This window comes from Equus quagga, chromosome 17 (genome assembly GCF_021613505.1).
Source record: "Equus quagga isolate Etosha38 chromosome 17, UCLA_HA_Equagga_1.0, whole genome shotgun sequence".
In the NCBI taxonomy this organism is placed as follows: domain Eukaryota; kingdom Metazoa; phylum Chordata; class Mammalia; order Perissodactyla; family Equidae; genus Equus; species Equus quagga.
Genome location: NC_060283.1, coordinates 54,139,344 through 54,161,172, shown reverse-complemented (window position 1 = coordinate 54,161,172; position 21,829 = coordinate 54,139,344). Strand labels below are relative to the sequence as shown.

General features: G+C 41.6%; 1 protein-coding gene across 1 annotated transcript in view; it reads right to left on the bottom strand.

Annotated features, from left to right (window-relative positions):
* BARD1 (BRCA1 associated RING domain 1) overlaps positions 1-20,963 on the bottom strand; it is a 79,882-nt gene extending 58,919 nt beyond the window's left edge. The window contains exons 1-3 of the mRNA XM_046642793.1: positions 20,739-20,963; positions 9,598-9,654; positions 2,766-2,914 (exon numbers count right to left, since the gene is read on the bottom strand). Of these exons, the coding sequence (XP_046498749.1) occupies positions 2,766-2,914; positions 9,598-9,654; positions 20,739-20,881 (349 nt within the window). The 5' untranslated portion in view covers positions 20,882-20,963. The remainder of the gene's footprint in view (positions 1-2,765; positions 2,915-9,597; positions 9,655-20,738) is intronic.
* Positions 20,964-21,829: the final 866 nt, after the last annotated feature.

The window sequence follows — 21,829 nt, the reverse complement described above, 5'->3', positions numbered from 1 at the left end:
CTATACTGTATCCAAACGGTGAAATTTCAATTCATCCTAAAACAAGTAAAATGGTAAAGCCAGCACTGCTAAACTATGGTAAGGATTAATGTAATGATTACTCATTTTAATAAAGAAAACGAACACAAATGGCCTTTGGAAAATGAAGCACTATAATTCTCTCCCCAGACTCCACCTTCACTCTTAAATGAAAAAGAGTATTCCAAAGGCCTCAGGTCCCACACAAAAACTTGTTCTAAACTCAGTAATTTTCCTAAATATCTCTTTTTAATGATGAAATATTAAGGCATTTCATATTCCATGGTCCACAAAATATGAAAACCATTCTCATGATCCAACATCACTAACCACAGTAAAATTTCCTGAGGAGTCATCTAATTCTTCTTTGCACTCCATGGTACCCCACACCCCAGTATGCCATAATCCACTACAGTCAATCCATCAAGGGTTACTCTGCTCCCCCTTTTATCACCATTAAAAATGTCACATTATGATGAGAGATGGTTACTAGTCTTATCAGAGTGGTCGTTTTGTAAGGTAAATAAATGCAGAATCACTATGTTGTACACCTGAAACTAATACAATATTGTATGGCAACTATACTCCAATTAAAAAAAAGTCACATTACTTGTTATGGGTTAAATTGTGTCCCTCCCAAAACTTATATATTGAAGTCCTAATCTCCAGTACCTCAGAATGTGCCTTTATTTGGAAATAGGGTCATTACAAATGTAATTAGTAAAGATGAGTAAGGTGGGACTCTAAAACAATATGAATGGTGTTCTTATAAAAAGGGGAAATTTGGGGGGCTGGCCCAGTGGCCAAGCGTTGGGTTCACGCGCTCTGCTTCGGCGACCCAGGGTTTCACCGGTTCGAGTCTTGGGCGTGGACATGGCACTGCTCACCGGGCCATGCTGAAGCAGCATCCCACATGCCACAACTAGACGGACCCACAACTAAAAATACACAACTATGTATCGGGGGGCTTTGGGAGAAAAAGGAAAAATAAAATCTTTTAAAATAAGGGGAAATTTGACACAAAGATGCACACAGGGAGAACACATGTGCACATGAAGACCACCATCCACAAGCCAAGGAGAGAGGCCTGGAACACATCCTTTCCTCACAGCCTTCCAAGTAACCAACCTTACCCTCACTTTGATTTAGGACTTCGAGCCTCCAGAACTGTGAGACAATAAATTTCTGTTGCATAAGCTACCCAGCTTGTGCTCCTTTGTTATGGCAGCCTGGCAAGTTAATATATTACTGTACAGCAACTGGGGAAGAATCAAAGCAAATCATGACAGCCACAAGGAAGCACCCCAAATTTTAACACATAGCCCACATTCCTAACAGACCACACATCTTTAAGAATCTAACGAAAGCCACTTTCACACAGACATGAACTTTTCCGTACTGTACCCTTAACTCAAGAGGCTCACTAATCCTCCCCTCCCCCACCCCAACACTGCCGAAGATGCACGACTCCTGATTAAGAATTCCTGCTTCCATCAAGGATACTGTGTGTTTGTGTGTGTGTCTGGGGAGGGGGTGAGAAGCCAGATCACACCCCAATCTTTTAAACTAGAAAATAAACACTCTCAGCACTGCCTTTGAAAAAGAAGGAAAAGAATACAGAGAACTAAACAATGAAATTTTGCTCATTGTGCTCTTAAAGAGGTTTATAACACAACATGACTTTTTTAAAAAGGTAAGTACTTTTTAACATACACGCATATTTACATGTGAAAATAAGTAGAACTTTATCACGATAGCACCTTTTATCATAAAAGAATGGAGTCTAATACAACAAACTGATAACTAGATGAAGAAAACTTTTCATAGGTGGACTATGACTGAAATTCTTCTTAAAAATAAAGACCTGGTCAATAAGACTCAAAGTATCTGCCTTGTTTCCTTATTTTGTCAAATCAGCTGCACCTTTAGTAGCTGACAATAATACATCAAGCCAGAAATCTAAGATCAAAAGATTTATGAACATAAACCCAACCATTCTCTGTGAGCATTATCGATCATTCATGGCATCCTGGCAGTCAAGGCAAGGTTCTCCTATAAACACGTGCTAAAATGGCGTAATCTGGTCAATAAAAAGCTAACTCTAATATGTAGTTATGAAGATTGAAAACACTTTACTTTCTTTCCACAGCTAGTGGGTTCTCAGCAGAACGCACAATGGGAAGACGTATAGTTAATACACAGAGTCTAAGAGCAATTTGAAAGACATTAACCCCCATTTAAATAGAAAAGAAAATGAATATTAGATTTTTGCTCTTTCAAAACGTGTTAATTAATTCAGTCTAGAAAAGCAATCCACAAAAGGTTGTATTCTATCTTGTAAAGTATATTTAAGTGAGTTTAAGGACAAAATCACTATTATTAAGGACAAAATCACTATTCCACATATATTATAGAGAAACTATCATAATTGTAAAAAGGAGGCAGTGCAGGTGGTGAAAGTCTCTGGGCTGACAATGGGAAGAAACAGGTTCCATTTCTCCTGCTTCTGGTACTAACGACACGTGTGACTTTAGGCAAGATCATTGAATCTCTCTGCACCTTGGTTCCTCATCTATAAAATGAGGGAGTCAGACTTAATTACCTCTAAGGTGTCTGCCACTTCTCAAAATGATTCCAAACACCATGAATCTTAAAATCTGAAATACGTCATTCATATTTGACATACTTTATGTGACGAGTATGAATTCATCAGTTATTTACCAGAGGGAGACAGTGATTTTTCTCACCTGAAAGCTCATGGCCATGCAGCAAATGTCGAAGCTTACTGCAAAGCTGGATCATGCTGTCCAACTGTCTGTTTATCTTCACATCTTGTATCCAGGCTGGGGTATAACACACTGGACATCCGGTTCCAATGCAGTCACTTACACAATTACTTAAAAAGGATTAAAAAATATACAGATTTATCAACACATGCAGCAGAAAAGGAATTCCAAAAAATAAAGAGTCTGAACAGAAGTCAATGAAGAGGTTGTTGTAACAAACAACAGTCAATTATAAAACATTTGTTAAAATAATGTTTTTGAAAGAGTGTGATATACAACACACACAAAATCTAAATCTAAAGTTGCTTACGTAATTTGCTATGAAGAGACTTGGCCAGACATTAGTCTACCTAATTTTTCCCTGCAAATAACTCTATAGCTTCCAAAGGGTGAGAGTAGAGAGGGAGAGATAAACAAACACATTTAGTACCCAATGCACAGCAGCCATGGATCGCAACCTTGCCCAGCCCAGACCCTAACACTGCACTGCATGGAGCCCCCCAAAATCACTGCAGAGAGACAGGGAAAGGTATTTTTTGTCTTGTTTTTGGACAAGTGTCTAAAGGCTTTAACGCAGTTTTTGAGAAAAGCTCTCTGATTCTTCCAGACAATTTTATAACCTGTAGACTCAATTAAATTACCTTGGGTTATCTGTCCAGGAGTTAGAAGGGTTTTCCTAACTTTGAGGTTACAAAGTGTTTGCTAATCTAATGAAGATATACACAAGCTCCTGTAAGAAAAGGGGTTCACAATCCCCCCTAAAGCCTATTTGTGAATTCTGAAACGAGACCTACAAACCCACCCTTCCGTAGCCTTGCCAGTGGTCTCCAGCAAGACTGGGTAATGTAACCACTGCGGAAGCCACATCTCCCCCAAACACTACATCCCTGTCAGGTGACTCACTCATTTGTAGGCACAGAGGATTCTTACAACATGAGCTTCCTTCAGAAAAAGCCTATGGCATTGCTAATCTTTGCAACCTTAGATCCTAGCGTAATTCCTGCCACAAAGTAACTCAATAAAGGTTGTAAAATGAATCTATAAACCACACCGGGGCTGGGAGGGACCTTCCCGATCACTGGGTTCAATAAACAGCAACTCTCTAGCAAACAAAGGGACTTCTGTGAGTTTGCTTGCTCACTTGGAACTCCAACAAGTAAAATATGTAAACCGATTCCTCAGGAATTTAAATTGTCAACTGTTGTGCAATACTTATTTGAGGAACACTAGTGAAATATAGTCAAAATCCACTCATCAAGGACCGCAAACTCATTTTCAGACGAAGAAAATGAGATCCAGTTAATTAAGACACTGACCCAGCACCACACTAGTTTTCGGATCAGTCTAGTTCATATATTCCATAATGTTTGTTCATGACTCTTCTCCAATTATTTTATATACATTAATGCAGAACTTTGGGGAAATATCTCAATAGATCTGCACAACTCAGCAAGTCAGTATTTTCCAATGACCGATGTATGATGCCATCAAGTCATGCTGGGTAGAAGATCTAGTCACAGTGCGGGAAAAACGGATGCAATTTAACAGAACAGAGCAAAAAAGTTCATTGATACGGTTTTAGATTTCACACCAACAAATCCGAAGAAACTGGCACTTCACAAGTGGTGGTGTAGTATCAAAGAATAGCCATAATTATCTGAAAAGGTTATTAAAATATTCCTTTTCCAACTATAGGGATGTGTAAAACCAGATTTCACACACACACACGCTTCAACGGAAACGCCCCAACAGACTGAATACATAAGCAGACATGAGAATCTAGCCATCTTCTCTTCGGCAAGTCAATAAAGAGATTTGCAAAATTGTAAAACGGTGCCACTCTTCTATTTTTCCTTTGGTTTATAAAATATTTATTTTTCCTAAAAAAGCATTATTTATGTTAGTTTGTAAAGGGCTTACTATTGTTATTTTTAAATGAATTAGTATTTTTTAAATGTCTCAGTTTTATATGGTAAACACACACACACACACACACAAACAAAAGCTCTTTGGTGTCCTCGATTTTCAAGAGTGTAAAGTGGTCTGAGAGCAAAGTTGGAGTCCCCCGCCAGGTGTCATCAACGACTTCTATCTTAGAGTCCATGTACAACTTTTATCAGGGATTGGCATGGACGTACCAGAAAGCACCACCACACTGTCAATGAGAGAAAAGTCTGTGCCGCTCCAACGCCCCCGCACGCTCACGCTTCAGTTAGATTGGGATAAATACAGCCAAACCAGTTTTTAAAAAACGGCATGGTACTGGGGGCTGGCCCCGTGGCCGAGTGGTTAAGTTCGCGTGCTCCGCTGCAGGCGGCCCAGTGTTTCGTTGGTTCGAATCCTGGGCGCGGACATGGCACTGCTCATCAAACCACGCTGAGGCAGCATCCCACATGCCACAACTAGAAGGACCCACAACGAAGAATATACAACTATGTACTGGGGGGCTTTGGGGAGAAAAAGGAAAAAAATAAAATCTTTAAAAAAAAAAAAAAAAAAAAAACGGCATGGTACTTAACAGCATTGCTCGGCCATTTTACATAGCTCCAAATCTGCCAAGAACACAAACAGCAGCCCTAGTTTTTGGCGTGATACATTTAAAATGAACCAAAACCACACTGGATCCATTCTTTCCTGTGTTTGTGTCATAAACAGACGACTGTTTTCTCTTTTAAGATGTCCTCATGCCTCTCATAATATCTCTTTGGCCATTGTAAGTCACAGACCCCTCTATCCAATTAAAGGTATGGATCTCTCTCTCTCTCTCTCTCTCTTACACTCTCTCACACACACAGCTTTACGTATACTTTCATGGAGTTTGTTAGGCCCAAGTAGCTCTGTCACTGATCTATTATATACAGCAAGTGCATCAGCTGAAACAAAACAAATGCGCCTGCTATGGAGTAGGAACAGGGAGCAGGCATCATTTCATAAAGGGATCGTGGGAGGCCTTCTAGAGGAGGTGACATTTGAGCTGAAGTGTAACTGATGAAAAGTTAAGTTTCAGAAAAACTTGGCAGAAGTACATTCCAGATGGAAGAAATAGCAAGTGCAGAAGTCCTGGGGCAGGAGTGAGTTTGGCACGTTTAATGAGCTAAAAGGAGAAGGTGGCTAGAACGGTGTGAACTAGAGGGCAGTGGTCTGAGAAGCAGACAGGAACTAGGTCCTGTAATGTTGTAATTGTTTTGGGGTGCCACAAACCACACCTATATAAGACAGCGAACTTAATCAATCAATGTTGTGTGTGTTCTGACCGCTCCATCAACTGACAGTTCCCCCATCTCTCTGCTCTCCTTGGGCCTCCTTATTCCCTGAAACACAGTATTGAAAACAGGCCAACTAACAACCCTACAATGGTGTCTCAGTGTTCAAGTGAAAGGAAGAGTTATACATCTCTCACTTTAAATCAAAAGCTAGAAACGATTAAGCTTTGTGAGGAAGGCAGGTCAAAAGGCAAGACAGGTTGAAAGCAAGGCCTCTTACACCAAACAGTTAGCCAAGTTGTGAATGCAAAGGAAAAGTTCTTGAAGGATGTTGAAAGTGCTACTCCCGTGAAGACACGAAGGATAAGAAAGTGAAACAGCCACACTGCTGATATGGAGAAAGTTTTAGTGGTCTGGATAGAAGATCAAACCAGCCACAACACATTCCCTTAAACCAAAGCCTAGTCCAGAACAAGGCCCTAACTCTCTTCAATTCTGTGAAGGCTGAGAGGCGAGGAAGCTGCAGAAGAAAAGTCTGAAGCTGGCAGAGGTTGGTTCATGAGAATTAAGGAAAGAAGCCGTCTCCATAACATAAACGTGCAGTGAAGCAGCAAGAGCTGATGTGGAAGCTGTGAAAGGTATCCAGAAGATCTGGCTAAGATCACTAAGGAAGGTGGTTACTCTAAACAACAGATTTTCAAAGTAGACAAAACAGCCTTATATTGGAGGAAGATGACAGACAGGACTTTCATCGCTAAAGAGGAGAAGTCATTGCCTGGCTTCAAAGCCACAAAGGACAGGCTGACTCTCCTGTTAGAGGCTAATGCAACTGGTCACTTTAAGTTGATGCCAATGCTCATTTATCACTCTGAAAATTCTAGGGCCCTTAAGAATTATGCTAAATCTACTCTGCCTGTGCTCTACAAATGGAACAGCAAAGCCTGGATGCAGTACATCTCTTTACAACACAGTTTACCAAATGAATATTTTAAGCCTACTATTGAGACCTACTGCTTAGGAAAAAAAGACTCTTTTCAAAATATTACTGCTAATGACAATGCACCCGGTCACTCAAGAGCTCTGATGGAGACGTACGATGAGATTAATGTTGTTTTCATCCCTGCTAACACAACATCCATTCTGCAAACCATGCATCAAGGAGAATTTCGATTTTCAAGTCCTATTACTTAGGAAATATATTTTGTAAGGCTATAGCTGCCATAGACAGTGATTACTCTGATGGATCTGAGCAAAGTAAATTAAAAACTTTCTGGAAAGGAGTCACCAGTCTAGACGCCATTAAGAACATTCATGATTCGTGCAAAGAGGTCAAAATATCAACATTAGTAGTTTAGAAGAAGTTCATTAGAACCCTCAAGGATGACTTAGAGGGGTTCAAGACTTCAGTGGAGGAAGTAACGGTAGATGTGAAAACGGTAAGAGAACCAAAGTTAGAAGCGGAACCTGAAGATGTAATTGAACGGCAGCATTGTGTGCTGCAGAGAAGTCGTTCACGGAAGGAATAGTCAACTGATGCAGCAAACCTCATTGTTGTCTTATTTTAAGAAATTGCGACAGCCACCCCAACCTTCAGCAACCACCACCCTGATCAGTCAGCAGCCATCAACATGGAGGCAAGACCCTCCACCAGCAAAAAGATCATGACTGGCTGAAGGCTCAGATGACAATTAGCATTTTTTAACAATAAAGTATTTTTAATTAATGTATGTACATTCTTTTTAGACATAATGCTATTGCATACTTAACAGACTACAATACAATGTAAACATAACTTTAATATGCACTGGGAAACCAAGAAATTCGTGTGACTTGCTTTATTTCCCTCTTCGCCTTATTGCAGTGGTCTGGAACCGAACCTGCAGTATCTCCGAGTTATGCCTGTACAGGGTCTTGTGGACCTTAGTGCAAATTTCCAGTTTTATTCTAATTGTAACAGGAAGCCACTGAAGAAGGATTTTAAGAAGGGTAATGATATGGATGATCTACATTCTTAAAAGATCTCTGACAAGAATGTAAAAACGGGGAAGACAACCAGTTATGAACTTACTACAACAGTCTGAGGAGAGAAAATATGATGGTGACCTGGACCATAGGGTAAACAGCAGTTAATATACAGAAAAAAAGGGAAATTCAAGATTCAGGGCACACTTTGAGGTGGAACTGACAGAACTTAATGATGTGAGATAAGGAAGAAAAAGAGCAATCAGATAAGACTTGTGGTTTTTGCCTTGAGCACCTGTGCAGTCGGTAGTATCATTTATTGCTATGAAGATGAGTGAGGCAGGCACAAGTTGAAGGGGAGGATGATCGATAGATCTGCTCTGAGCACATCAAGTCTGAGATGGCTTTTCATCACCCAAAGGGAGATATCAGGTAAGCAACAGGTACTATTTCCTACCCCATCCTTCTGCTGGTATGCCCCCTATAGCAGACCTACGTTTCTACAAACCAAATTGGGACCCCAAGCACAGCTGCCTCCCACACATCCCCAACCCACTGAAATCACACAGTAAATTATTTTCATATATGCTTCAACCTCATCTTGCAGTTTGCTCAGGCCAGACAGTCGGTCGTAACTTGAAATAATTAAAAGACTGATTCGAAGGAGGCCATATTAACCTTGTCTCACAGACAATTAAACTAAGATATTCAGTCCTTTAATTGATTTCTCCTGAATTAAGAAATAGGATGAGATGAAAATCTAATATTCTAATCTATAAGCCAGGGCTTTCATATTATAACATGAAATAACTGTTATGGCTTGAATTGCATCCCCTGAAAAGATACTGAAGTCTTAATCCCCAGTACCTGTGAACGTGACCTTACTTGGAAATAGGGTCTTTGCAGATGATCAAGTTAAGATGAGATCATCATCATGAGCCCTGATCCAATATAAGTGGTATTCTTATAAAAAGAGGAAATTTGGACACAGAGAAACATGTACACGAGAGGGAATGCCATGTGAACCGGAAGGCTAAGATCAGAGTGGTGTATCCAGAAGCCAAGGAACGCCCAACTGCCAGAAAGCAATGATGCTCCACCAGAAGGCAGGAGAGAAGCATGGATGGATTCTCCCTCACAGCCCTCAGAGGGAACCAGCCCTGCTGACACCCTGCTCTCGGACTTCTGGCCTGCAGAACTTTGAGACAATAAAATTCTGTTGCTCTAAGCCACTCAGTTTTTGGTACTTCATTACAGCAGCACTAAGAAACTAATACAATAACTCTAAGAACTAGACTTTCATAATTTGGAAAGTTTACATTCAAAACTAACTGGAAAAATAAAAAAGACATATTTGAATTATATAATATGTACATATTAATGTTTTTTCCCCAGGCTTAGCAAAGCTATTTACCAAGCTTTGTAACTTTGGACAAGTCATCCTCTATGAGCTCTGATTTTCTTTTTGTCAATTAAGACAGGTATGAGGATCAAGCTGAGATAATGTACAGTAAGTTACTTTGCAGTTTATGAGAGTTACACAAACATAATGTAACATTATTATCAATATGATTACATGACTATGACCTAGGAAAAAATAGAGTTATACTATATACATAATTACTTACCTACAGAAAATGTGCTCACATCCTCCTAAACACACAGGCTCCCTCAGAATACTAGTGCTGTTTGAAGAAAAGAAAATAATCAAGACTTAGGTCATTGTTAGATAAAAATTTTATACCCAACATTTCATATATCCAAAGCCCAACACTACCATATTGCTCTCTTCCTCAAAGCAGAAGATATTAAGGATGTATTCATCCAGGTTAAATATTGTATCATCACACACCCACCGAATTCAAATAGCAAGTATCAAACTCAGTACAAATTCTAACACTTTTCATAATGTATATACTGTGAAGTCATAGAAAGCAGCAACTTTGTTCAAGCATTTCTAAACCTCTTACAGGCTAACCTCTTACAGGTTGCTTCTTTCAACTACTAAGATAAATCTTCACCTAATGATTCCAACGGTAGACCATAAATCTCAAAATGAGACTCTCAAGCAGGATGACCATATAACGTATTGTCCAAAAGAGAACATTTCTGAGAATGAAGGGGAGTGATAACTGGATAAGATGCTGGGACAGCAGGACTGCCCCAGGAAAACCAGGACATCTGGTCACCTTGACCATAAGAATTTATGGTGTCCCACAAGAAAACTTTGGTTTCTGGCCATTGTTAAGTAGTCACCTATTTTTCATAGATGCCTTGTCACAAGTATAGCCCTTCTTTCAGTTCACAGGAAGTTAACTGTCTTGTTCTTTAAGCAACTGCAAACAGGAATGAATCATCAGGTGGGCAGTCTGCAGATGAATGAGATTCATGGCACAGAAACACAAGTATTCCCAACACTGCCCATCAAAACACCTGCGATATTCGATAATCCTCAAAAGGTAACGGTAAATGGTACTTACTAATAAACACATATCAAGCCATTATGTTCAGAGGGCTTAAGGTAGCAAGAGCAAACAGGAGAAATAAAGCTTTTAAAGGATGAACATTTTTGTGCTTGGTTTATTACACTAACCCTAGGACCTTTAGGTATTTACACCATTATTATCCAATTACCTCTGTACACAAACTACATGGCAATAAAAACAGTTTTCCACATTTCTTGAAAGATCAAAAGTATCACACTGCACATTTTAATAGATAGGAACATTAAAGTGAAATTGAGCTTTCAAAAAGAGTGCTGAAAACAGAGTGTACACCCACAGTGCTATTCTCAAGATACCAAAAATGGTGCTCACTGACATTATAAAGCCCATTACTTTTTAAAAACTCAAAATATTTGATTTTTCTATCACACTAAGTAGAACATAGTGATAAAAAGATGACTTGGATGTGCCAGCTGCTTTTGTGATCCTGGCAATTAAGATGATATCTGTTACAATGTTCATGCTGCTTCTATAATTTCTGTTTGTTATTTGACTTACAAACCTAATCTCTTATCTCTCCATCAAGTGTGTTGAATTCTACTTCCCTACAAACTCTGCCTCTAAGATCTCAAAAGTGGTGTTATCTCCCCTCCTTCTATCAAAATATCCTCCCGCTATCTCTTTTATTCCATCACCCTGACCAATCCCCCATCGTCAGGTTGCTCTCCACCCCGAGAGAACTCCAGTCAGTCCATTAGCTCCCTGGACTCCCTATCTAGCCCAGGCCATAGAGTTAACCACTTTAGGGCCATCTTCCCCACCATCCTTCCGCTGATCTCTTAGATACTCAGGGATGCCAATCTATAATGCTAGATAAACCCCAAAGTCCACCCCTTCCATGCCTGCTCTCAGGCTATGAATAACCATTATAAATAGAAAGATAAACAAACATGTCTCTATACATTTATCTGGTAACTTCTCACCTTTGTACCTCTACCAAAGGGATGTATTAGATGCTCTGTGAGTAAACAAACAAATGAATAGATGGTTATTCAAAACACTCTCCATGCTCCTAAATCCCATTAACCTTAGTGGAGCCCACAGTGTGAGCGTTTCACCACGCAGATTCATATCCTACCTCTTCAGCTATAATCTACCCCTCTCTCCAGGAAAAGCCCTCCTTCAGTCGTTCCTCCTCCTTAAGACATGCTGCTCCATTGTCCCTGGACCGCGTATCTTCCCCGTCTCCTACAGGAGTCCACTCTCGTCCTTATGGTCGCCTTTCTTCTTCTACCTGCACCTCAACACGTGCAGATAATCTCTCCTTCCACCTAAAAACAGCTGCTTAGGTCGTGCCTCCCGCTCCACTTTCTGCTCCAGCTCTTCCTCTTCTTGTAGACACGTGTGAGGTCTTAAATAAGTGCTCTGCACCCGCTAAATCCATCTCCTTACCTGCCAGCTTCAACTCCCAGCACTCTGCTGAAACGGCTCTGCCAAGCATTTGTGGCCCTCATTCTCCCGACCTCTCTGTGAAATAACACTGAGCTCGCCTTCTCTCCTGAAACCTCCCCTTCCACGGAGTTTTAATTTTCTTTTGGCATTTTCTTATGCTATTTCAGCCTTTCCTTAGCTGCTGCTTTTCCTGTCTCTCAATGTAGGCCCACCCCCGGCATGCGGTCCACAGCCTTCTGCTTTCTCTGGCAATATTTGACTCAACACTTAATTCTTCTGTTTCTAAACTTAAATTTCCTTCGTAAGATGACTCTGAATGCTTTATCTATAGTCTGTACCCTTCACCCTGGCAATAAGGTAGTACACTGTAATTAGCAAGAAAGCTAATATCTATGAATAACTGATCAGTTGCACTAATTACTCTAATTAGTGAGTTAGAATGCATTTTTTGTTGCTATTAATAGACAAGGAAAGACATTGGAAGAGTGAAGGAAAAGCATGTGCAGTGTGTATATCGGGGGAAGAAGTGGGGAGGGGAGTCTTAGAGCCAAAGCTGGGAGATGGTAGTGCCAAATTCAAAAGAATTTTCATGGAAGTGCTCAAAGGGTAGATACACCACACAGAAGGTGGCACTCATCTGTGTCAAAGCTAGACTTCCTGACAATGTCTAGAGCGTAGCTGAGAAGACATACTAGAATAAAAGAATTTTTAATACAACCAGGGAATATCTATCAAAACTGTAAATGCACTCAGCTACTCCACCACCAGGAATTTATCCTTGAGATGCACTCAGATGCTTGCAAAACTGAAACTTCGAAACACCAAATATACGTAGACAACATACCAAAAGCTTTGAGAGATTAAGAAATAATAAAATTAAAATGTCACATATAAATTTTCTTTTAACGAAATCAAAATAGCATAAGACATCTCAAGGGTAATAAAGGATGCTTGGCCTTCAAAATAATGATTCACAGTCCCACCCCATGGCCTAGTGGTGGAGTTTGGTGCACTCTGCTTTGGCAGCCTGGGTTCATTGGTTCAGATCCTGTGTGCAGATCAACACCACTCATCAGCCATGCTGTGGTGGTGACCCACATATAAAACAGAGGAAGACTCGCACAGATGTTAGCTCAGAGCTAATATTCCTCAGCAAAAAAAAAAAAAAAAGATTGAAAATTATTTTGTAATTCTAATTCTGTATCATCATGTTCCATGGTAGAAAGTTTACAGATAACAATAAAAAATTCATCTTTCAGAGTAGAAAGTTAATAATGTTTAAAATGAAAAAAATCAAGAAATAGCAATAAAAATGTACTATTTGGAAATGTAGAAGTAAATACTTGAAGAAATAAAAAAGATGAAAGAGACTATGTCTGGAGTATAGAACTCAAGTTTGATAAGGATGAGGCAAAAGAATGTTTTCATTACAGTTTTGTCCTACTGACTTTGTCAACTATGTTCATGTCTAATTTTAATAAGCAACTTTAAAAATGTAAAAGCACATGGAAAAGCATATTCACTCCAGCACTGGTTATTACAGCAAAAGACTGGAAACCATCTAAATTTTACCAAGAAGGAAATGGTTAAACAAATCATGACACATCTACCTGATGTATGTTAGCTTCTCAACTGAAGTATATAATGCTTTTATAGAGAAACTTCTAAAGGATACACAAGAAAATAGTGGGTTCTTGAAGAAAACAATTCAGACCTACTCATCATTCATTTAACAAATATTTAATGACCACATAGCGTGTTAATTCTTTGACATATGCATGCATTACTTTCAATTTTTAAAAACTTACTATTTAAAAAGTTCTTCACCATCTGGTAAGTTCCAAGCCAGGCACCCTTCTTGATCACCGCACCTCAATGAAAACCCTGTGTGCTCCTCAGGCCAGTGTCTGTCACATTTCTCAAATACCCCAAGTCCCATTCCAAGCCGAGGACTGATCAGACTCTTTTCTCCAGCCTAGAATACACTTCCTCCTCCCCAGAAACTACTCAAGCCCAACACAGCATCCACATACTGTCCAGGATGGTAAAACAAAAAAGCACAAGAATTCTTGGATTTTAGTTTCCATGCCATCACTTACGCAAAATCTGTACTCTGCCCCAGCCATGAGACAAGACAAAGTTACTGTGTTATGCCCTTTTCTAAGGGGCTTATAATCTTGCTGTGTAGTTTTATAAACCAAGTGACTATATGACTTCAGAGAGGGACAAAATGTTCTAAAGTTCCACAGAGACGGCAACCAGCTGGGGGCTCTGGAAATCAATGTTGAAAACAAAGTACTTTATCTTTGATCTGCCTGATTCCTTTTTATTTATCTATTTATTTTTGTCTCAAAATAGACTGTAGCCCTAAAGACAAGAGATCCCGACTTTCATTTTTTTCTGAGCTCCCCAACACAGCTTCCTAGCACGTCGCCATAGGAACAGCAGGACTTCAGTAAGTCCTTAGTGAAGACCTGAATGGAAGACTACACAAAGAAATGCATGCACGTTAACAATTCTATCTACCCTTTCCCTATTTTTTGTTTGATATGCATACATATTAGAAAGAAAAACTCCAGGAGAAAACGAGAAGACATGTGCATGGTGGCAGGATGTCTGTGCCGTGAACATTCAGCTCCTCTTCTCCTTCCCGTCTGCACTCACATGTCTCCCACTTCAGACGCAGCTGCTTTGGAGAGATGGGTGCAGCCAGAGGATTATAACTTGGGCAAGAACTAAGTAGAGAGAACAAACAATTTTTTTAAAAGAAGGTCCTATTGATATAAAACTTTCTTTGCAAAGAAAATTTGGTTGGGATTACAACACCGAGGAAGATCTATTTCTTAACTGAATGGCTCCCTGAGCTTCCATGAGATATCAACAGCTACTTAATATGAGGCAAGAGAGCTACCACGGTGCTTGTGCATTTGAGAAAATCCCCAAGGCATTTTTAAGTGTGGAGCAACATATTTAACACCAAAATGCACAGGCTCTCCAAGCCAATTAAACAATTTCTCATGTTTATCTTTAGGAGAATAAACACAATTGTTAACAAGTAAGGGATATGGGTAACGACATGGAAGCACATTATTTTGTATAGTTATTTTATATACCGGATCCAAGTAACCCACATGGGAAAAATAAGAAACCATGTCTATTTGTTTAGTGTCAACAAATATTGAATAAATCAGTGAGTCAAATATCCCAAAAGTCAAATGGGCAATAGAATTCTATTACTGACTAATTAATTACTCTAATTATCAATGACTAATTATAATAGAATCTACCATATGAAACAGATAAGCCACAGAGACCATCATGTATACCCAAATCAAATTGTGTTGGTTATTCTGTCTTCTATCCCCAATAACTTCACTTGCAAGCCCGTCCCCTATGCTACAGGGGACAGGAGGGAAGAGTGCTCAGTGTCGGGGAAGTTTTTCTGGCAGTCAAAAGCCCTATATAACACCAGCTGTGTGCAGGTCTGTAAGGGAGCTGTGCATGTCAGTTCCAGCTCTGAAGCCCAGGGAGAAAGACCTGTCCCTTTCATACCTGCCCTGAGACCTTACCTCCGTTTACGATAGGCTATTAACCCCAGGGACCTCTGGAGGCTTCTTGGTGATTGCAGAGAATTAACCACATTCTTCTGGTACTTCCACCGACAAAGTCTCCTTAAATGTGATCCTAATTTAACCTAAATTCTTTTACGTGTTAATTTAACAAACATTAAGAAACCATGTGTCCAGCACTGTGGCTACAAATGTGAACCTGTCTTTATGAAACATGTGGTATAATTGAAGGAGAGAGACATCAATCAAAGAAGCAAAATACCACATGAGTAAATAAAGCTCACAGTTTGGAGGGATATATGATACATGCTGAACAGCAAATGTCTGTGCCCTTTCCTGTACGTATGTTGTTGCTGTTGTAAGTGCCATCAAGTGGATTCTGACTCCTAGCGACCCTGCGCAGAGGAGAGCGGAACCCTCCCCAGTCTTTTTGTGTCATCCTCTCACCTTCCAGCACTCTACCACCAGACAATGCTCCGCTGATCTTCACAGGGTTTTCATGGCCATAATTTTGGCAGTGGGTGGCCAGGTCCTTCTTCTTAGTCTATCTTAGTCTGGAAGCTCCACTGAAACCTGTCCACCATGGGTGACCCTGCTGGTATTTGAAATCCTGGTGGCATAGCTTTCAGCATCACAGCAACGCACAGCTGCCACAGTATGACAGCCGACAGACGGGTGGTGTGGTTCCCTGATGGGAAACGAACTCGGGCTGGGCAGTGAGAGCCCTGCATCTTAACCGCTGGACCAACAGGGCTGGCATATGAATATTAAACTTCAGTCAAAAGTTTTAAACAACATTTTGCATCCAATGGACACTAATAATTATGGAATCTGTGAACTGGAGGGAGCCTTAAAAATCAATTCACCCATTTTCCTCATTTTATACATGAGGATGCTGAAGTCTCAGAAAAGTTACATGAACTGCTCTCCTTAAGAAACTATATGAACCAATTGAACAGTCCGCTGTTAGCCTACTAACCACTCTACAGTCCGGCCCTGTCTTAACTCCCTGACCACCTGACCCACTCCCCTTTTACTCTGCAATACTTTTTAGCATGTTGTTATTTGCTAATAATCCCCCACCCGGCCCACCTATAAAAATCTATCCAAGGCCCAGTTCACAAGCCCATGAAGCTTTCCTCCGCTGGCTCCACCCCAGTACTCCTCTGCATCCCCTGGGCTCTCACCGTAACCGTGCCCGGGACTGTACACACACTTTATCCCTTATAATTAAGCATAGGCTCCTTAAGGGTAGACAATGTCTCACCACTAATGAATGCCCTCAGTGACGGCTTGTGGTCCTGATGAATAACCTGCACCAGAGCAAACGGAGGGAGTGTTCGTCCCGTTTACGGATCACTGGCCTGTCCAAATGCCTCTGAACACTCAAAGCTCCTCAAGAAAGGCAAAAGCTGAATGCTGGGGTCAGGAAACTTCCCCTTTATTTCGCAAACATTCACACAGCACTTAGAACATAACAGGCACTGTTCTAAGTACCTAATACATATGAAGTCATTTCATTCACATAACAACCTTACAAAGTAGAAACTACTACTAACTCATTTTGCAGATGAAGGAAGGGAAGCATACTAAGATGAGATAATTTGTCCAAAATCACCGAGTCAGGATTTGAAGTCAGGATTCAAAATCCATGCTCTTAACCACGAAACTATGCTGCTTCAAAATATAAGAGATAACTTTAATCCTCATCACCTTTTAAACGACAAGAGAGAATTCAAAAAACAAAATCACCTATCCTAAAAATCACAAGATTACTTTTTGACATTTTACTAAAAGTTGATTTAAAAGGTACTAGAACTCCAAGATACAACTGTCATAGATACCAACCTGCCCCCCCCCAAAAATAAGTCAAGAGGTACCTAATTAGTGTAGTTCACAAAATAGTATCATATGGCACCTGGGCTTTTACAGAGCAGCCCCTATTATCATCTCCTGCTTCCTTTAGGAACACATTACTATGCCTGCTGCCAACCTCTCATATGATAGTCTTCCTGTCTCATTCTTCCAAATCTTTAAATAGTTTCTCTCTGGTTGCAAGGCTTGGACCTAACACAAATGTCACATGTGGCCTCTTGAACAATTTCATCAGCTTCACCTTGGAGCCATACTTATGTTAAACGTCAAGAAAGGATGCCCTGTAATGTGGCCAATCCACCCTCAACCACAAGATTCTTGCTATAAGACAGATCCAGTGTGCTACACAAGGCAGGTGACAGCTGGGAACACCAGACAATGACAGCTGCTGGCTGAATGTGAGGGTAATCGGGGTCACCACTGGCCCGCGGGGTAGAACTCCGAAGCTCTGTAAAAGGACATACTGACAATTTCAAAGAATATGACATTGCATTGAATGGTTGGTAGCAAAAGCAAGAAGCAGACCATCCTGAGTTGCTCTTTCCAAGCAATGATGTCAGGTCGCTACTAAGTAAAGGCAGAGGTGGAAAGAATGCTTTTTTCCCCATAGGTAAGGAGCCACTGGCCGTGCTTTACTGACACAGACAGTGTCAAATGTGCAGAAACACCAAGAGGAACACAAAATCATTTCTAAATATCAAACCCCATGTGACATAAAATTTTACACCAAAAAGAATTTTTTTTTTTGAGGAAGATTAGCCCTGAGCTAACATCTGCCACCAATCCTCCTCTTTTTGCTGAGGAAGACTGGCCCTGAGCTAACATCCATGCCCATCTTCCTCTACCTTATATGTGGGACGCCTGCCACATCATGGCTTGACGAGTGGTGCACAGGTCCACACCTGGCATCCAAACCAGCAAACCATGGGCCACCAAAGCAGAACATGCAAACTTAACTGCCGCATCACCAGGCCAGCCCCCAAAAATAATTTTTAAGCTAAGACATTTTACCTGTTAAAACAAAATTTGGCAAACTACTGCCTATGTTCCAAATCAAGCCAGTGGTCCGCTTTTGCACAGCCCTTGAGCTAAGAATGGTTTTTAACGGTCGTAAAAAAACAAAAATAAGGGCCAGCCTAGTGGCACAGTGGTTAAGTTCGTGAGCTCCACTTCAACAGCTGGGGTTCATGGGTTCAGATCCCAAGTGTGGACCTACACACCACTCATCAAGCCATGCTGTGGTGGCGTGCCACATACAAAATAGAAGACTAGCACAGATGTCAGTTCAGGGACAATCTTCCTCACCAAAAAAAATAAAAAGAAGAAGAGGGACTGTCTGTGGCCAGCAAAGCCTAAAATATTTACTATATGATCCTTTACAGAAAAAGTTTACATAGCCCTATGTTAAAATATGCATTCAAAGAACAGATGAGATTTAGTTAATCCATCAGTGGTTCATATATTACTTTTTTTAAAAAACCACTGGAATTCAGTATCATCCTCCAGCCAACTGGATGAGTTATACGAAAAGTCTGGACCTTGTTACTGATATCGCCTTTCAGTCCTTTGGCTCTTATTATCTGCTCACTTCCATTAGAAACTGAAAAAATATTTGAGATGGGATAAACAGTGAAACTGGCTTTATTAGATTCCAGGACCACCTACAGATTATTAATATAGATCACGTATTTTGTCTCCCCCAAGCATTCAGCAAGCAACTTATGCTTTTTAAAATTTTTATAAGACAGCTATTATTTATCACTTATTCTAAAACCACCACAATACTCAACACTTTACACGCATAATTTCATTTAGTTTCTTTCCTCCCACAGAATGCCAGCTTCCTTAGGGTAGGGGTTGTCTGCTTTGTTCACTAATACCCAACGCCTAGAACAGTGTCCAGCACCTTGCAGGTGCTCAGTTATTTATTATTGTTATTATTAACGAATCCTCACAGGAGGATGAGCTGAGCACTATTATCACTCAGATGGGGAAACTGGGCACAGCGAAGTTAATGCCTTGGGCCACTCGATGGTGTCACAGCTGGAACCTGAACTCAGGCAGTCTGACTCTACAAGGTAAGCGAAGCGCAGCTGCTGCCCTAGAGCCTTCCATACAGAAACGTCAGGTAGGAATATCTAACTTTTGTTGAACTATTAAGGTGGGACTAGCATCACTTGTATTAGCAACTAACAGAGTCAGATTTAAATTTCTTAATCTCAAATGGATGACCCATGTGCTATGGGAAAACACACACAACTCAGAATATCTTCATGTATTCATTCTAGCAAAAGTGCCACTTTTCTAAGGAGTGCAATGACGTCATTTTGTCACAGGTTTTAAGGTTTTCGTAAAACAAAATAGAAGTGCAAAACGGTGACAGTTCAGTCATTTTCATTTTTAAAGAAAAAGCTGCTATGTTACTTATACTCTATGTATAATTAAGTTCTGCAAGCTGAAAATCAGAAGGAAAACAAACATCAAAACAGAGTCCAAAAAAGAAATATGGTCGAGACGGCTACAAGCAGAAAGAAAACCTGCCAGGGTGATACCGATGCAGAAATACTGAGCTGTGCAGAGGGCGGGTGCTCAATAAACGCTTCTGTAAGAAATGAAAAATGAGACAAGCCCTTCTTGGGTTTTACAAACCTTCTGGTTTCTATACTAGGAAGAGCTACAGGAAAAAGACAAGTAAGGAGTACTGGTCAGAACGATGTCTTCAGATGGAATAAAAACCCTGAACCGAGAGGACTTGACGGTGTAACAGCATGAAGAAAAACAAACAGCAAAAAATGATAATAAATAGCATCTCTAAGAGCTGGAACCCCAGATCATTACAGTCTTTTGCCCAAAACAAGGAAATGAGAAATTGAATGATAAATAGAATGGTGGTGTCCATCACACTGCCATCTTCAATCTACCCCCAACAAGGGTCGCCAAAACTCTCCCCTCTCCCCCAAAAAAAGCTGCTACGGGGAAAAGTCAAAGGGGCCAGCTCAGCAAAGAGTGACAGCTGCTTCAAACTTCGCAGGCCTCTTCAAACTTGGCAGCCCTAGGCGTAAGTTTCTGAAATTACCTTCACAAGGACCCGGAGCCAGTAAAAAGTGCAGATGCCTTAGCCCCACCCCAGCTCTGCAGATTCAAACTGGAGGCGGGCCCAGAGATCGAAATTTTGAACCACAGCTCCAGACGATTCTTAAGCCCGCCAAAGTTGGAGAACTACCGTCTTAGCCGGGTTTGGTGCAAGAAAAGGCCAGAGAGCCGCCCAAAAAGGATGTGAATGGGGGCCCAGGAGGGGCTAACGAGCCCCAGAGGCCCAGGCGGGTCGTAACTCTGCTCGCCGGCCCGACCGTGGGGCGGGCATGGAAGGAGGAACCCGGAGGTTTGAAAAGACCCCCCGCGCCCGCCCCCTCGAGGGTCGCTCTTTACCAACGCGAGCAGCGCAGCAGCCTCTCCAGCCGGTCGAGCGCGGCGCGGCTGTGGGCCCAGGCCCCGGGCCCCGCCGACTCCGTGGCGGGCGCGGGTCGAGGCTCGTTCCCGGAGCGGACCCTCGGCGGCCGGTTGCCTGGCATCGCCTCGCCTTCGCGGGAAAGGCTCCTCGGAGAGCGGGAGGCCAGCGGACTCGGGCAACGACCGAGACGCGGCCGGCCTGCGACCGACCCGGCCCAGCAGTTCCCGCGTCTAGGCCGGCGGGACGCCAGGAGGGCGGGGCGCGCGAGGGGCGGGGCGCGACTGCGGAAACGCGCGGCGGCTCAGCGCGCGGGCCCGGGAGGGGCGGGGCCGCGGCCGCACGCCTCAGGGCCTAGGGGCGGGGCCGCGGGGCCTGTGGGCGGGGCCGCAGCCTGTGGGCGGGGCGCGGCAGCGCGCTCAAGGTTGGCGGGAAAGGGGGCAGGTCCAGGGAACGCCCCTTCCTCCTGGCGGAAAGCCCCGTGGGGCCACTCGGGAGGGATAAAGGCACCGAAAAGAGAAAAACGAGTCCTTGCTTTCCCGGAGCAAGGATTCTAGGGACCCTCTGCCTAACTTAACCGAGGGAAAATCAAAAACCCAGAAACTTTTGGTTGAGCATTGTTTATAAACAGTGCTGTTTCCAGACTGTTGAGCTTGGAAAAGCTTTGCTCGTGAGCTTATGACGCTCAAGGTACCAATCCCTTTATTCTGAAGAAAGGTGCTTTCTTTTCTGTCTTCTCCCCAGCTATGGAGTGTAAGAGTTGAGTAAAAACAAGGAGAGTTTCTCTGTAATATTAGCTAGTTACAAATGTCTGCTCAAAGGCATGTTTAAAACGCTCTGGTTTATTTTTGAAATATTGTAGGAAGGAAGAACTATTCCTGTACTCTCTAAGTTTTTCTAGCTGGTCTAAGAATTAAATTGACATGAGATGGAGTAACAGGAGAAAATCAAACAGATTTAATAATATGTATAAAGGGGAGAAACCAAGATTAACTGATTAACTCACGAAAATGGCTGACGCCACCACTTTAAATACCATCTTCAGGTAAAAACAAAGGAAGATGTTGGAAGT